General features: G+C 41.2%; 1 protein-coding gene across 1 annotated transcript in view; it reads left to right on the forward strand.

Moving 5' to 3' along the window:
• als2b (alsin Rho guanine nucleotide exchange factor ALS2 b) overlaps positions 1-15,873 on the forward strand; it is a 155,336-nt gene that overhangs the window by 103,290 nt on the left and 36,173 nt on the right. The window contains exon 21 of the mRNA XM_059967134.1: positions 15,301-15,412. Coding sequence (XP_059823117.1) covers positions 15,301-15,412 — 112 coding nt within the window. The remainder of the gene's footprint in view (positions 1-15,300; positions 15,413-15,873) is intronic.

Consider the following 15,873-nt stretch of genomic DNA (forward strand, 5'->3'; position numbering starts at 1 on the left):
TTTATTGCATTGTCACTGATATGAGTTTCAAAACCATTGACCCTGCAGCACACATCCCCTCCCCCCCCCCCCCCCCCGGCCAAAGCTCAGCTACAAACTCGACTACAAGCCTGTGTCTGACTTCTGAACGCAGCCTTGGGAGAGGAAAACAAAGTAACAGGTATAACACAGTAACATGAAAATATACAACATGCTATGTTACAGCAAATTCTTATGTGGTGGTCAGATCTATCACAGCAACACCAAACCAGTGTGCAGTTTAGAGTGTATTGGATTTTTGGAAAACATTGTTAAATGGTGTGATATTAAAAGTTTACACAGGAGTAGAAAGTAAAATATGAACAATATTTTGTTTAATTCATTTATTTTATTTTCTGGAAGAGTTTGTTTGCAACTTAACTGTTGAAAATATTGCAGAATAAATGTCATATTGGCACCTTTTCTGGATCTTCTCGAGATATTACTCAGTATTTTACCGCCAATTATGTAATCTAAAGTGTATTGATGTGAAACGATGTAAGGCATTTCATTTATTGAATCAGTGTCAGTATTGAAAAGCAATCTACTACTTATTCTTTCTTCATATCCCCAAGTTTTTGTTTATAGGCGTTTCTTGCATTTCCTTTTTGAAGTCTTCTAATTAATTCCAACAATTAGGCAATGCTCTGCAACCATGGGACCTTGATTGTGCTCTTCATTACAATCAATCAAATATTCCTGCAGTGTATCTTTTTTGATGTAAACTTCACAGAAGGTAACTTTTCTATATGACTATCACCCAAAAAGAGATTGTAACAATGGAGTAATTACCTGATCCAGAGGTGAAAGTAAATATTCGCCAGTTAACTAAAGAATAGTGCCCTGAGATATTCATCTAAAAATTGATTATAATTGATACCATTTGACAGTGTGCCATAATTATGCACTTCAAGTTTCTGAAGTAAAGCTGGAACCCTTGACCTTCCCATGGCAAAAGCGAAACAACTGAGCAAGGAAGTCAGATATCTTGGTGAGTTAGTGCATCTGTGAAGAGTGTGGTCAGAATCAGTGTATCTACAGTTCTGGATATCTGCGTTAAGTGATGTACTTAATGTTTCCCAAATTGTCACAAAGGAATGTCTGGTGGTCTTTGAGCCAGTTTGAGTCTCCAAACTATGTACAGTTAATCAGCAATTTTACGAATGTTTTGGGATTGTGTAGAAGTTGCTCACTATGGGAGGAAAAAGAAACAGTCACATGAAGCCCATTCAGAAATATCCATTATAAATATATAATTAAATCTCTTCCTTCAGCAACAGTTTCCTCTGCACTCCCATCCCTTAACGTTTGTTTGAGAAAATCTACATGCCTCACTGAACTATATTCATTCTATAATGGGGAGTTTGTCTCTTTGAACAACTTTTTGATAACCAGGAGATTTGTGCAGTTCTTTTTTGTGCCCATCTCCAAATATTGCCACCTCCCAAGCTACTTTTGTGTCTCGGTTTCTTTGGACACGCTATCTTTTTGCTACTTAATGCAGTTGATGGCAAACAGATCACACAAAGCATCTGATTCTTTAAAGGTTTCAAAAGTACATTTACTGTTAGAGAAATGTATACAATATACATCCTGAAATACTTTTTCTTCACAACTATTCACTAAAACAGAGGAGTGCCCCAAAAAATGAATGACAGTTAAATGTTAGTTCCCCCCCCCAGCTTCCCTCCCTCTCCTCCCTCCCATGCGTAAGCGGCAAGAAATGATCCCCCTCCCTCCCCAATGGGGGGAAGGGGGTAAAAGCATTGGCACCCACCACAGAACACTCGAGCGTGACCAAGGCAGCAGCAAAGACAGACTTGGAGTAATCCAAAGACTACACATTCACCCAGTATTCGACATACCACAGGTTCTCTCTCTTCCCCTCCACCCCCCCACAATAAGAGAGAAGTTTCACAGCGAGAGGGGAGATGTAACAAACAACTCGCTGGCTTATGATGTTAAAAGTCCGTTGCATAGCTTTTTCTGAGCTCTCAGCCCAAAGATCTCAGGTCTCTGGGCACACAGCCAAAGATCTTCCAGCTCCCACGACACACCAGTCCAGGACACCAACCTTCAATCTGCCCATCTCCAGAGCCCTAAGATTGTAGGCCTCCAAAGGAGAGCTGAACTCTTTGGCCACACCTTTGGCATGTCAGATACTGGCCAATTCTCTCTCATTCCCCGTCAATGTCCGATGCTCTTTGCTTCTGACTGGAATCTTTCAACATTTGTGGTAAAATCTAGTGTTCTGAGTCCCAATGTATAAAGTCATGAGTTTGCCATAAAGGTCATTGGTTTTGTAGGATTCTGGTGTATTTAGAATCCCAGGTTCTTTTAGGAGTCAGATGAGGTCTTAAATTTTTGTTTATTAAGAATTAATAGAACAGAAACAGAACAGTAATGGGGTTCTTAGTACTTTAAAGGAAAAGATGGAGCCTAACATAATACAACTACTTTTAAAACCATAAGATATAGGATTAGAATTAGGCCATTTAACCCATAGAGTCTGCTCCACCATTTCATCATGGCTGATCTGTTTTTTTCCCCTCAGCCTCTATCTTCTGCCTTCCAACCCCCCCATACCCCTTCATGCCCTGACCAATCAGGAATCTATCAACCTCTATTTTAAATATACAAAAGGACTTTGCCTCCACAGCTGCCTGTGACAACAAATTCCACTCTAGCCATTCCAGCTAAATAAATTCCTTATCTCTGTTCTGAAAGGACATCTATTTTGAGGCTGTGTCCTCTTGTCCTAGACACTCCCACCATAGGAAACATCCTTACCATATCCACTCTATCAACCTATTTCTCCATTCAATAGGCTTTCAATTGGGTCACCTCTCATTCTTCTAAATTCTAGTGAATACAGACCCAGAGCCATCAAACACTCTTCATATGACAAGCAGTATAGTCCTGGAATCATTTTTGTGAACCTCCTTTGAACCCTCTCCAGTTTCAGCACATTCTTTCTAAGGTAAGGGGCCCAGAACTGCTCATAGTACTCCAAGTGAGGCCTCATCAGTGCTTTACAAAGTCTCAACATTACATCCTAGCTTTTATATTCTAGTCCTCTTGAAAAGAATGCTAACATCACATTTGCCTTCCTCACCATATGGAGTTGAGGAAAATTCAATAGATAAGTGTCTTCTAATTGGATTATACTTGCTCTAGTAAAATCAGCCAATCAGAAAATACTCATTCAGAACAAAGAAGCTTCCAGAATTCTACTTCGGACAACAATGAGAGGCATATTAAATTAACTACATAAAAGCTACTTAAAATACAAGCAGATCATTGATTGTTATTTCCTTAGTAGTTTAACAATTAAAATTAAACAGTTGGATCCAGCAGTATTGAAGCAAAGACCCTTGTTTTATTTCAGAGGCGTCAGTGGTTTTGATCTAAAGGACTGTATTTGATATGTAGGGATAGTGAAAGATCTGTTCCTTATTACTAAGTGCTTGCTGAATTTAGTGTAGAAAGGATCCAGCTTGCTTGCAGTGTTCCTTGTAGAAGAAATTCCTACATTGCCTTTCTGAGTTTGCACGTTTAAGGTCACTGATGCTGGGATAAGAAATGATGGAAGTTGATACCACTGGGGCTGTAACCTATGCCATATATAACACATCCTCCACCACGCTCCTCCCCGCCTCAAAAAAAATCAAGATGCAGGCTAGGGAAGTGAGAAATTAATAGTATGGGAGGAATCCATTCTTTGTGTTTTATTTCTAGCCCATATTTCTGACTATTCTTGTCCCCTTGCAGGACACCTGCCTTCTCATGTCCTGCTTCCACCAGGAGGGTGGGATGGTCCTGGCCATGGACGTCTCGGGTGTCATCATCAATGCAGCTCCATAACCAGCCAGTGGGAGGCACAGGGTGAGCCCAGCCATGATCTCCTTTTACCCTTTCCCCATGCATGGAACACCTCACCTCTGCATGGTACCCCATCCTGACTGGAAAAATTAACAACTAAAGCACCACACACACAATGTTGGGGGACCTCAGCAGGTCAGGCAGCAATGTAGAAATGAATAAGCAGTTGACATTTCAGGCCAAGCCCCATCTTCAGGTTTGGAAAGGAAGGGGGAAGACACCGTGGAGGAGAGTGGACCATAGGAAAAAGGGAAGGAGGGGAGGACCTGGGGAGGTGATAGGCAGATGAGAAAAGGTAAGAGGCCAGAGTGGAGAATAGAAGAGGGAACTTTTGTTTGCAACCAGAAGAAGAAATCTATACTCCTGCCATCAGGTTGGAGGCTACCCAGACGGAATATAAGTTGTTGCTCCTCCACCCTGATGTTGGCCTCGTGTGGTACAAGAGGAGGCCACGGAAAGACATGTCAGAATGGGAATTAGAATTGAAATGTTTGGCCACTGGGATGTTCCAGCTTTGGCAGATGAAGCACAGGTGCTCGACAGAGTGGTCCCCCAGTTTACAATGGGTCTCATTAATGTAGAGGAGACCACATTGGAGCACCAGACACAATAGACCCCCCTCCCCCCAGCAGATCAGCAGATGTAGTGTTGCCTCACCTGGAAGGACTGTTTGGGCCCTGAATGAAGGTGAGGGAGGAGGGGAATGGGCAGGTGAAGCACTTGGGCCGCTTGCAGGGATAAATGTCAGGGGGGAGATGAGTGGGGAGGGATGAGTGGACAAGGGAATCACAGAGGGAGAGTGACTGAGTTTATAGGACTTGACTCTACACACTGTTACATGTGTAGCCAGAACCTCAATACTCAGTGCAGGTTTGAGCACAGCCTGTTCAATTCACAACTGCAGCAGCAGTCCACTGCATTTTCATTCCCATTCTTGGAATGGACATTTTGTCCCTCACCAGAACCACTATCTTACCACTTGAACTTCAGAAGTGATTGTGAGCCCTTCAATCATTTAAAATATCACAGCTCAGCAGAATAAATTAGAAATGACCGGTTATCCTCTTCAAGTGAGTGGGCCAATCAAGTTCTCCAATGGCAGCCTGTTTGAACTGGGCTGACTATTATTGCAGATCAAGGAATCAATTTGGCTCACTGTCTCACTGAGGAGAGCCATCATCCCTAATATATAACCGTGTTGGAGGGAGGTTCCTTTAGGTTGTCATGTTGTTGTAAAAGTTCTTTTTGAACAATGAAGTTTTTGCCATAATTATGTAAGGGAAGCAACATGGCAAACTCCCAGGAACAACTTTGTTAATTACAGCATATTTTTTTTTTAGTTATGTTGATAATTCAGATGAGAACGTGTTGGGAACACCACTCCTTGAATTGCTTTCTGAGAGCCGCTGAATTTCTTAATCATAGAGAGCTGACAAAATATGGGTATAGTATCAGTCCCAAAAAGGTTCTTCAAGTTGTACTGTTCTCAGAATGGTAGAAGAAACTTGCAGACTCAGTGTGCCTTTGGACAGCTGAGGAGCCCGGGTCTGGGTGCATTCATTCTTTGGCAACTGTTTAGGGAGGTGGGTTTTGCAGCCTTGATTTAATCCTCTTTCTCCACCTCCATTGTTCTACCTCAGTGCTGAGTTACTGGTTAATCAATGTTTTGGTGGACATTAATCAATTGGCGGATTGCTCTCCTTGCCATTGGCGTTGATGCTTCTTTGCTTGATGTAAATTTGAGTGAGTCTTGTAATGTTTGTCTCAAGAGCTGGAAAAGAGAACCTGGATCTTGGGAGCATCAGAGTACAGAGCTTTATCCACTAGAGCATTACCCCCAGAGTAAGGTGTAAATGTTGTTGGACATAGTTTATGGAGGAGAGCTTCATTCATCCAGAGGTTCTCTTATTTGATCCCCAAGATTAGACCTGAACACCTGGAGAAGGCGCTCAAGTCTTAATCAGATCCTGGTAAATAGTCCAGGATATGCTGTATTGGAAGAGAAGTTTCCAATTTGTTTTGGGGATGATATTGGAGGACATTTTGTTCAATGATGGACCAGGACAATTTTTGGCAACATGGAAGAAGTAGTATTACTTGCAGATCCTGTGCAGCAGGTGACATTATGCAGCCATCATCTACATGCTGGAGGTTGTGGCAGTCTTTATGATTTTTTAATCATGTCAATGATTTAAATTTTCCCATCCTGTTGATGCCAGGGCTGAAGTCGGGCGGTAGATCGTCTCTGTTCAGGCGAAGGGTGATGGTCAGTGAACACAATGGAGATGATAAATCTTTTTTCACCCAGTTTGGCTGTGGAAGGCATTAATTTAGGATCTTTATATCATGGTGCAAAGGCCTTGAGGCTCTGAAACTGTTTTCTGGGGAGGGGTAGATGGTGGTCCACAAAGTTTTTAAATGCCTTGGTTTGTGTCAATGTAGACAAGGAACAATCCTTATTTTTTAATTCTAGATGCTTTTCTTGGATTTGCCTGACAATGGAGAACTATATCCTCTGTAAACCAGGATAAATGAAACTGAACTGGATTTCTCACCGATGTCTCACAAAGGTGGCAAGGAAGGATAAGGTTCAGGATCGTGCCCATGATGGCAGGGTGGAAATTCTATCTGTCCGTCTTTTCATTTATTTACTTATTTACATATTTATTCCTTATGGGTGTGTCATGATAGTCACATCCTGGAGTGCGTGAATGTTCATTGATGACCTGAAAAATTATCGTCTGGAAAGACAAATTGCCATTGTAGCCCAGGAGCTAGTGAGAATAGTATTAATGTCTCAAAGAATTCGGTGTGTCAAGGAAGACCAATGGAGGATACAATTTCTGGAAAGAGAAATCAGCCAAGCCTCTGACACTCCCAAGTCCTGATGTTTAGCTTTCCATGTTTTACCACAACTTGATGCTGTTTCCCAACCAGGGAAAATTGGACAGCCTCTGTTCACTCCAGGTGAGACAGGACCTGCAGAAAGGTTCCTCAAACCAGGTTTCTTGGAGAGGACCACTCAGTTCTGATGCAACTCCTGAGGAAATTGCACTGGAAATCATCATTAAATTGATTCCCAAGAGCCATCACAAACTTGCCTTTCTGCACAGTTTTGGCAAGGAACCCCCAGGTATCAGAGCCCTGAACCCATCATTGATCTGGACTCTTGGGATTTGACAAAAGCATGCATAAGTCAGGTTTGGTGTGGGAACACTAGCATGTAGTTGACGGCACACAATCGTGGTTGGTGGCAGAGTAGACTTAATGACTGATGTTACTTGCGTTGCACTTGCCTTCATAGCTGGGCCACAGCTGCCTTCTGACTGCTTCTTCAGTGAGCACTTCTTGCATTCTGTTTTTAACCTCTCCCTTGACCTTGCTAATGACCCCACTAAAAGCATTGCCTTCAGGTGACCTCTCGATCATTTAAACATTCAAGCTCCTCCACCATGTGTGTTCTGGGAATGTGAAGCAACGTTACCAATGAAGTGCTGGAGTAGACCTGAGTTCACAAAGCTCAAGCTCTGAAGTTGCTACTGACTGATGGCTATTAAAATTTGCATTTCATGTTAAAGATTGATACTGCCTGACAATGCACAGAACAATATTGTTATACAGTGCATCCACACTGGTCTTTGTTGCTAACTTCTTCCCACCTATCTCCCCTTTCTACAGCATAATTGGCACTTTTTGAAAGACTCTATTTTTGTAATGCTAAACTAGACTTGGAATAGTGTGCCTTTATTACATCCTTTGTTCCAGATCACACAATGAATCACACAGCCACACTTAATCATAATTTATTCTCTGACAGCTGGGTTGAGTTTTAAAACATTCAGTCTGACAGCAGCATAGCGATTAGTGTATTGCTTTACAGCACCAGCCATTGGAAGATTGAGGTTCAGTTCCTGCCACTGCCTGTAAGGAGTTTGTATGTTCTCCCTGTGACTGTATGGGATTCCTCCCACGTTCCAAAGATGTGCGGTTAAAGTTATTGAGTTGGGGGCATGCTGTGTTGGCACTGGGGGCATGACGGCACTTGTGGCCTGCCCAGCGCAGTCCTTGCGGATTTTGATTTGACACTGTGCATTTCACTATATGTTTCAATGTATATGTGACAAACAAAAACCCAATCTTTTTCTCATCTTCATAAAATACTGTATGAACAGAAGGTGTGTTCAGGACATTGCATTGTCTCCTGGTTGCTCAATTCATTGTGGTTGATCTTGATGTGGGTAAAGTTCTTCTGAAACTTGGTGTCATAGGACAAAGTCAGCATGGTTTCCTTCAGGGAAAATGTTGCCTGATTCATCTGTCGGAATTCTTTGAGTAGGATAGATAAAGGGCATGCAGTGGATGTTGTATATTTGGACTTTCAGAAGGCCTTTGACAAGTGCCATGCATGAGGCTGTGTACCAAGTTAAGAGCCCATGGTATTACAGGAAGGTTACTGGCATGATTGAAGCATTGGCTGATTGGTGGCAGGCAGCGAGTGGTAATAAAAGGATTCTGTTCTGGTTGGCTGTCTATGACTGGTGTTCTGCAGGAGTCATGTTGGGACCACTTTTTATGCTGTATGTCAATGATTTAGATGATGGAATAGATGGCTTTGTTGCCAAGTTTGCAGATGATACGAAGATTGGCAGAGGGGCAGATAGTGTTGAGGAAACAGGTAGGCTGCAGAAAGACTTGGACAGCTTAGGAGAATGGGCAAGAGTGGCAAATGAAATACAATGTTGAAAAATGCATGGTCATGCACTTTGGTAGTATAAATAAATGTGCAGACTATTTTTTCTAAATGGGAAGAAAATCCAAAAATCTGAGATGCAAAGGGGCTTGGGAGTCCTTGTGCAAAATACCCTAAAGGTTAACTTCCAGGTAGCGTCGGTGGTGAGGAAGGCAAATGCAATGTTAGCATTCATTTCAAGAGGTCTAGACTGCAAGAGCAGGGATTTGATGCTGAGGCTTTATAAGGCTCTGGTGAGGTCTCACCTTGAATATGTGAACAGTTTTGGGCTCCTTATCTAAGAAAAGACTTGCTGGGAGAGGGTTCAGAAGTGGTTCACAAGGATGATTCTGGGAATGAAAGGGTTATCATAGGAGGAACGTTTGGTAGCTCTGGGTCTATACTCACTGGAATTTAGAAGGATGGGGGGGGGATCTCATTGAAACTCTTTGAATGTTGAAAGGTCTAGCAGTAGATGTGGAAAGGATGTTTCCCATGGTGGGGGAAGTCTAGGACAAGAGGGAACAACTGCAGGATAGAGAGGTGTCCATTTAAAACAGAGCTGTAGAGAAATTCCTTTAACCGGAAAGTGGTGAATGTTACTGCAGACAGCTGTGGAGGCCAGGACACTTAGTGTATTTAAGGCAGGGCTTGATAGTTTTTTTTTGATTGGACAGAGCATCAAAGGTTACAGGGAGAAGACTGAAGAGGGCATAAAAGTTCAGTCATTATTGAATGGTGGAGCAGACTCAATGGGCAGAATGGCCTAATTCTGCTCCGAGGTCCTGTGGAAATCTTATCCAATGCCAATCAGGATCCTGGACATGGTTGTGACCTTTGTGTTCTAATCCAGTCTGTCACCACACCAGGTAAAGTTGTTGGTCAAGAGGAGGAAATGCACATGTCCACTTCTCCTTAGTAAAATCTCTTTTACCACTCTCCATCTCCTACGATTGTAATATTTCCAGGTCAGCAGCCATTTTTTGCATGAACTAGACAACGGGTTAAAATGTAGAATAAAATCAGTGCTCTTGAGCTGAAATTTTCCTAAAATAGAATACACTTCACATATGATTATTCTTTCTTGGTAATAGTAGCATATGAATATCCACATTCTGATCATTGCTACCTCATGCAGCCAAAGAACTATCCAGTGATTTGTCAGCCCCTCCTTGCTCATATGCAGGAAAACTATTAGTATTTGGTGTAGGAGTATGATGTTGTCAGGTCAATAGAAAATAACTGATATGCAGGATTATCTTGATCTAATGTTATTGTCCAGTGTACAGTTGGCCCTTTGTATCCATGGGTTCCAACCAACTGCGGATCAAAAATATTCGAAAAAAAATTAGAAAGTTCCAAAAAGCAAAACTTGAATTTACCGCACACTAAGCACTACGCTGAATCCACATGAATGAACTGATGTGTCGGCATACCCTGCTGTAGCCTCCCACCATTTCACAGATCCTCTATCTCTCTCCAGCACTCGTTGTTTGAGCATTGTTTGCCTCTTGTCTCGTTCGTTCACTACCTGTGAGCGAGAGGAAGGAGTTTAAGGCTAGTAAGGGATGGCTGGCTAGCTATGTAAAGCGCTGCAGCCTCCGGAACTTAGAGATCACAGGAGAATCGGCATCGGCTGATGCCAAAGCGGCATCAGCGTTCCCAGAAGGGCTACGATGGTTGCATCTGTACTGAACATGTACGGACTTTTTTCTTCTCATTATTCCCTAAACAACTATTTACATAGTATTTACATAGCATTGTATTAGGTATTATAAGTAATCTAGAGATGATTTAAAGTATACGGGAGGATGTGTGTAGGTTATACCAAATACTATGCCATTTTATATAAGGGACTTGAGCGTCCAAGGATCCTGGAACCAATCCCCCGTGGATACTGAGGGACGACTGTATTTGCTTAACATTAAGGAACTGCTGACAGTTGGAAAGAAGCTCTGCCCAACTCTTGTGTTCCAGATTAATTGATGTTGAGTATTAACAAAACTGGAATATTAATTTGCCAAGCTAGTTCTTCCCAGCCTATGTCCATTAACTTGAGTGTGCTCAAAGGATAGAAGTAGTTTATATGTGATGAAGTAATTTTGAAATGTAATTGTTGTAGATTCAGCAAGCTCATAGCCAATTTGTATGAGAACTCCCAAACGAGTCTTGCGCAGAGAGGATTGAATTGCAATCCTGAGTAATGACTTTAAAGTGGGGATGATGAGTGGAAAATTACTAATGAGTATTGAGAGGTTATAGCTTTTAAATGAAACGTTTGAAATTGATATTTTCTATATCTTAATCTTCCTGGCAATGTTAATCACCTGTATGATGGGTCATTGTTTATTATCCTGTGTCTGTAAATGTAAACCATTTGAAAGCTGCTGGGAACATAGATTTGCATCTCCCTTGATTAGGCAAATATAGTCGGCCCTCCTTATCCGCGGGGGATTGGTTCTGAGACCCCCCCCCCCCCCCCGTGGATACCAAAAATCACAGATGCTCAAGTCCCTTATTTAACCTGTCTCAGTGCGGTGGACCTTAGGACCCAGTGGAACCCCGGACTTTATTTAACCTGCTCAGTGCAGTGGACATTAGGACCTGGTGGTGTAGCTCTGAATCCGTGGTGTTTCTGTTCATGAAAATAATCACGATCACGATTGAAAGTAAGGTGGAAGTAATAAAGCGATCGGAAAGAGGTGAAACGCCATCGGTCATTGGAAAAGCGTTAGGCTACAGTCGGTCAACGATCGGAACAATTTTAATGGAGCATGTGAAAGGCCCTGCCCTGATGAAAGCTACAATTATTACTAAGCAACGCAATGGTTTAATTATTGAAATACGTATGTTTCTTAAGTGTTTTATGTGCATAGAAAGGTAAAATATGTACTATATACTAAGAAAAACGTTTGACTAACTGACACCAAATAATACCAGATGTACCTGTTCCGACTTCAAATCCGACTAAAAGACGGACTCAGGAACGGAACTTGTTCATAACCCGGGGACTGCCTGTACTTTTAAGTCATTTCTAGATTACTCATAATACCTAATACAACATAAATGCTATGTAAATAGTTGTTATACTGTATTGTTTAGGGAATAATGACAAGAAAAAATAGTTTGTACATGCTCAAACAATGAGTGCTGGAGAGAGAACAACCGGGTTTTCCCGATCCGCGGTTGGTTGAATCTGCGCATGCAGAATCCGCGGATAAGGAGGGCCGACTGTACATATGGAACCTGCTTAAATGCAGCTTCAAAGTTTCTAATTTATTTTGGTACGTGCTATTTTTAAAAAAGCACTAATCAAAATGAGGTTTATTATCGTTGACATATATCATGAAATTAGTTTTGGTGAGAAATACAGTGCAATACATAAAATTCCTAAGTTAAAATTAATTCTACTGTAAGTATTTACTATAATGCTTTGTATATGGAGAGGGTGTAACTGGTTAAAGGAATGAATAGGAAACTAAATGAAGGCTTTAAAATGGAAATTTGGAGTAATTGGAAATAAGAGCTGGAAATGAAAAAGAGGGTGAAAGAGGAGTTCAGTAAGTAGTACGATTCCTGTGATCCCCTGTTACATTGTGAACAGTCGCATTCAGGAAATGCTTCCCACATGCTTCAGGAGCTAGTGGTGTGCCAACTGAAGTCTCCATGTCTGGCTTTGTAGGAGGTGTCTACACTACAACAAAATTTGGTAGTGTAATCAGCAAGTGAGAATCTTGAAGTAATGAGGGATTTTCCAGGCGTTTGATGAGCAGAAACTTATTTCTGATCCAAATTCTGGTGAGGATGCCTGTGCTGTGGAGGTCTGAACTTCAGTTATACGTACAGTCCAAGGGTAGGTTATGGAGGACCACACAACAGGACATTCAATGATTAGAGATACACTGATGTCAGAGTTGCCAATGTTACTAAACAAGTGAAAAACCTTTTATAGGGAAGAGGAATGTTAAGGTCCAACACTACAGGAAGGAGTTGAGGCTCTAGGGAGGGAACTCGCTCTGATACCAAATGGATAAGAAGTTGGATATTTCAAATTCTACAGTAACTTTATTTTTCTAATGTAAAGTTGGAATGGTAATTGCTGGAATGTGGGAGGAAAAATGTATTTAGTGGAATTAAATTGGATGAATCTCCCAAAAAGTGATTGGACGTGATGCCCTGATGTGTGTTGACCATCCTGGGCAGGAAGAACATTCACATGATAAATTCCACTCAGCTGGCTGTGCCCAATTAGTTTAATTCTCATATTAAGGTGCCCTGAGTACATAAGTCCTCCTCAGGAATTTAACTAGTGGTTTGTGGTAGGAATTATTTGGTTGTGGGATGAAACTAGGTTCATTATAAGAGAAGACCCTACTTTCACTTTTCACTACTTTTACTCACCTAAACACTCAGTTCTTTTGCTCCTTTGAAACTTGGGTCACTGGAAAATGTATTATTTTGCATGTAACATTTTTTAATGTTAATATATGAATAATATTTCAGTAGTTTGTAAAATCTACTAGCCTGGCTCCACAAAGACCCCAGAATGCCAGATTAATGGAATATAGAAAACTGGTGAACTTCTGGCATCAGTTATCACATGAGGGTATTAGCTAATTGTACTGACTCCAACCTGAGTGTGAATGAGGATTTGAAATACTTTGTGAAATATATTTAGAAGGACTGGAACAAGAATGAGGAAGTGGTGGCGTGGATGGTAGCATTGCTCAAAAATACTGTTTCATCTCCAGAACTACAATGCACTAGAAGAATCTCTTTGGCTGACTGTTTGGAGTGGAAGAGATGTTGACTGTAAGCATTCCCACAAGGGTGGAAGATAAAGCACTTGAAACTAGAGCTTTCCAACGTTTTTTTAAAAAAAAAACTCTTAAAAATATTCTGACAATCTGCTAATCATCTCCATCTTTTTCCTCTTGGGATGCTGCTAATTGGGTTTCTAAGCAAATCACAGAAATGTCTCCAACCAAAGTTACATGTGACATTCTGAGCATGATAAACAATCTTCTTGCCCTTTTTGAAGCATACCAGTGAGACTCATTGTTCAGCTGAGAGGGATTTTCCCAGACTATCAACTACTGTCTAAGAATCAACAGCAATGGGAGGTCCAGAAGCTATCTTTGCAATAGAGATGCCCTTTCATATTTATGAATCTCATCTTGGAGCAAGTATAAAGTCTACTTTGCTGTAGAATGCCACAACTTGAAATCTGGTTCTGGATTTTTCCCCCATCAGCATCTTGAGCCTTCATTGCAAAGAATATTTTCAACATGGGCTTTTTATCTGATTACACCCCAACTGCCTCAATTTGAGATTATTTATTTGCACCTTCTGCACCAATTGACCCTCCATTACAGAGGTCACATTCTTCCACTTTAGTAATATCATAGATGGGCATAGAAGTACAGCAGAGCAACCAGCCATTTGGCCCAACCAGTCCACACCATTGCCTAAGTTCCATGCTGGCTTTTTCCTCCTCCTGTTCAAATATTTCTGAATGCATAGCTTTGCATTTCTTTCTAATTCACCTGCGTTAGTTATGCCAACAAGTCACGGTGTTGAGTTTCCCCATTCTTGCCAGACTCGGAATCGAAGTTGTGACCTTAATCTGTTCATCATTAACCAATCTCTTCCTGAAGGTCATCCATATTGTTGTTATCTCCAATTTCATTCTATTCTGTCCTTTTATTTACCAAACTCTGGAAGTTTCAGTGTGCCCAAAGCTCTGGTGCCAGAGAGGCTGGAAGTATACTCTCAATGTTCTATCATCCTATTCTCTCTGACCTACAATCCCATTCTATCATTCAATGCTGCCTGTCTAAAATTCTCATCAGTACACTTGTAGTTCTCCTTTGTAGCCAATCCGTCACTGCAATGTCTATATCAGACTTTTCCTTCCTTTCTGCTGCCTCTCAATACCCACCACCTATCCCAACTTCGCTCTGTGTCATTGAACATCTCCAATTTCCTCTGCCCTGCCACTGACATTGCTGAACTCACCATAAAGTTCAAATTCACTGATCTGATCAGTCTTTTTAAAAGTCATGCTTTAAATTATGGCGGACCTCTTTTGGCTTGCTGTCCATTTATTTGGCAGGCTACAGATTTGTGACGTAACGATGAATGTTTTCCCATGTTAAAAGTTCGATTTATAGTTACAAGTCTTTGGGTGACAATGAATTATGATGTACCACTGCTTTTCTCAGTTGGAGTTCCAAATCACACTTTCGTTATTGGGAAGTGCAATAAATTGTAAAAACAGGCCATGTAATGATGCTACTTGGTAACGTAGGTTCATTCTCGCACGAACTAGAAATCATGTTTTTATGTAGTAAAGGACTGCTAAGTGTGGTGATTTTGGCATTAGAGGAAGACCAAGATAAAATAGATCTTATAATCCTGTGCTTGCATTGCTTGTTCATGCTTCCCCTGTGCTGCCTGCTTCCCTTTGCATGATTTTCAGTGTTTAGATCTTTTCAAAGTACTCAACCAAACATGCATCTACCTTTCCTACCTATCCTACCTATCATGTGCTGATAGACTTGTATGCTGTTCTGTTTAAATCCTTATGAATGTTGCCAGAATTTGTTCAATCTCAATTCCAATTAACAAATTTGCTTAAATTCCACACCCCCCCCCCCCCCCCGTTACAGAGGAGAGAAGTACATGGGCATGTGGTTGGATGACACTCGCCACGGGAATGGAGTTGTGGTCACTCAGTTTGGCCTGTACTATGAAGGCACCTTCAGCAACAACAAAATGATGGTGAGTATTTGTTTGTATTACATGGATAGACAAAAGCTTCTGCACTGTTAACAAGCTACCCACTGCTAATCATTCTTACCAGAGCAGATAACCAAGCTAGTATTTTACTTAACTTATCACATCTCAAACCATGTGGTAAAGATTCTTAATCTCAGTAAGGGGTATATTTGATTCAGTTTTTAGCCTCTTGTTATCAAAGGTCAATAAAAAGCATCTGTGGAGAAGGAACAGATTATTTGGATAATTGACCCCCAACAGTAGGATAACTATGCATGGCCAATTGATTTGCAATACTTCTAATAAATATTTGCAGTTGGGTCTATTTGATGTCAAAAGTAACTTAAAAGAGAATGTACAATGACCAGGGATGGGGCAGATGCAGTTTATCATATGTGTAGTAATGCATTGTGGAAGAAAAATGGGGAAGGGAAGTGGATGAGATATACAACAGAATTACTCAA

Source organism: Hypanus sabinus, chromosome 4 (assembly GCF_030144855.1).
Source record: "Hypanus sabinus isolate sHypSab1 chromosome 4, sHypSab1.hap1, whole genome shotgun sequence".
NCBI lineage: Eukaryota > Metazoa > Chordata > Chondrichthyes > Myliobatiformes > Dasyatidae > Hypanus > Hypanus sabinus.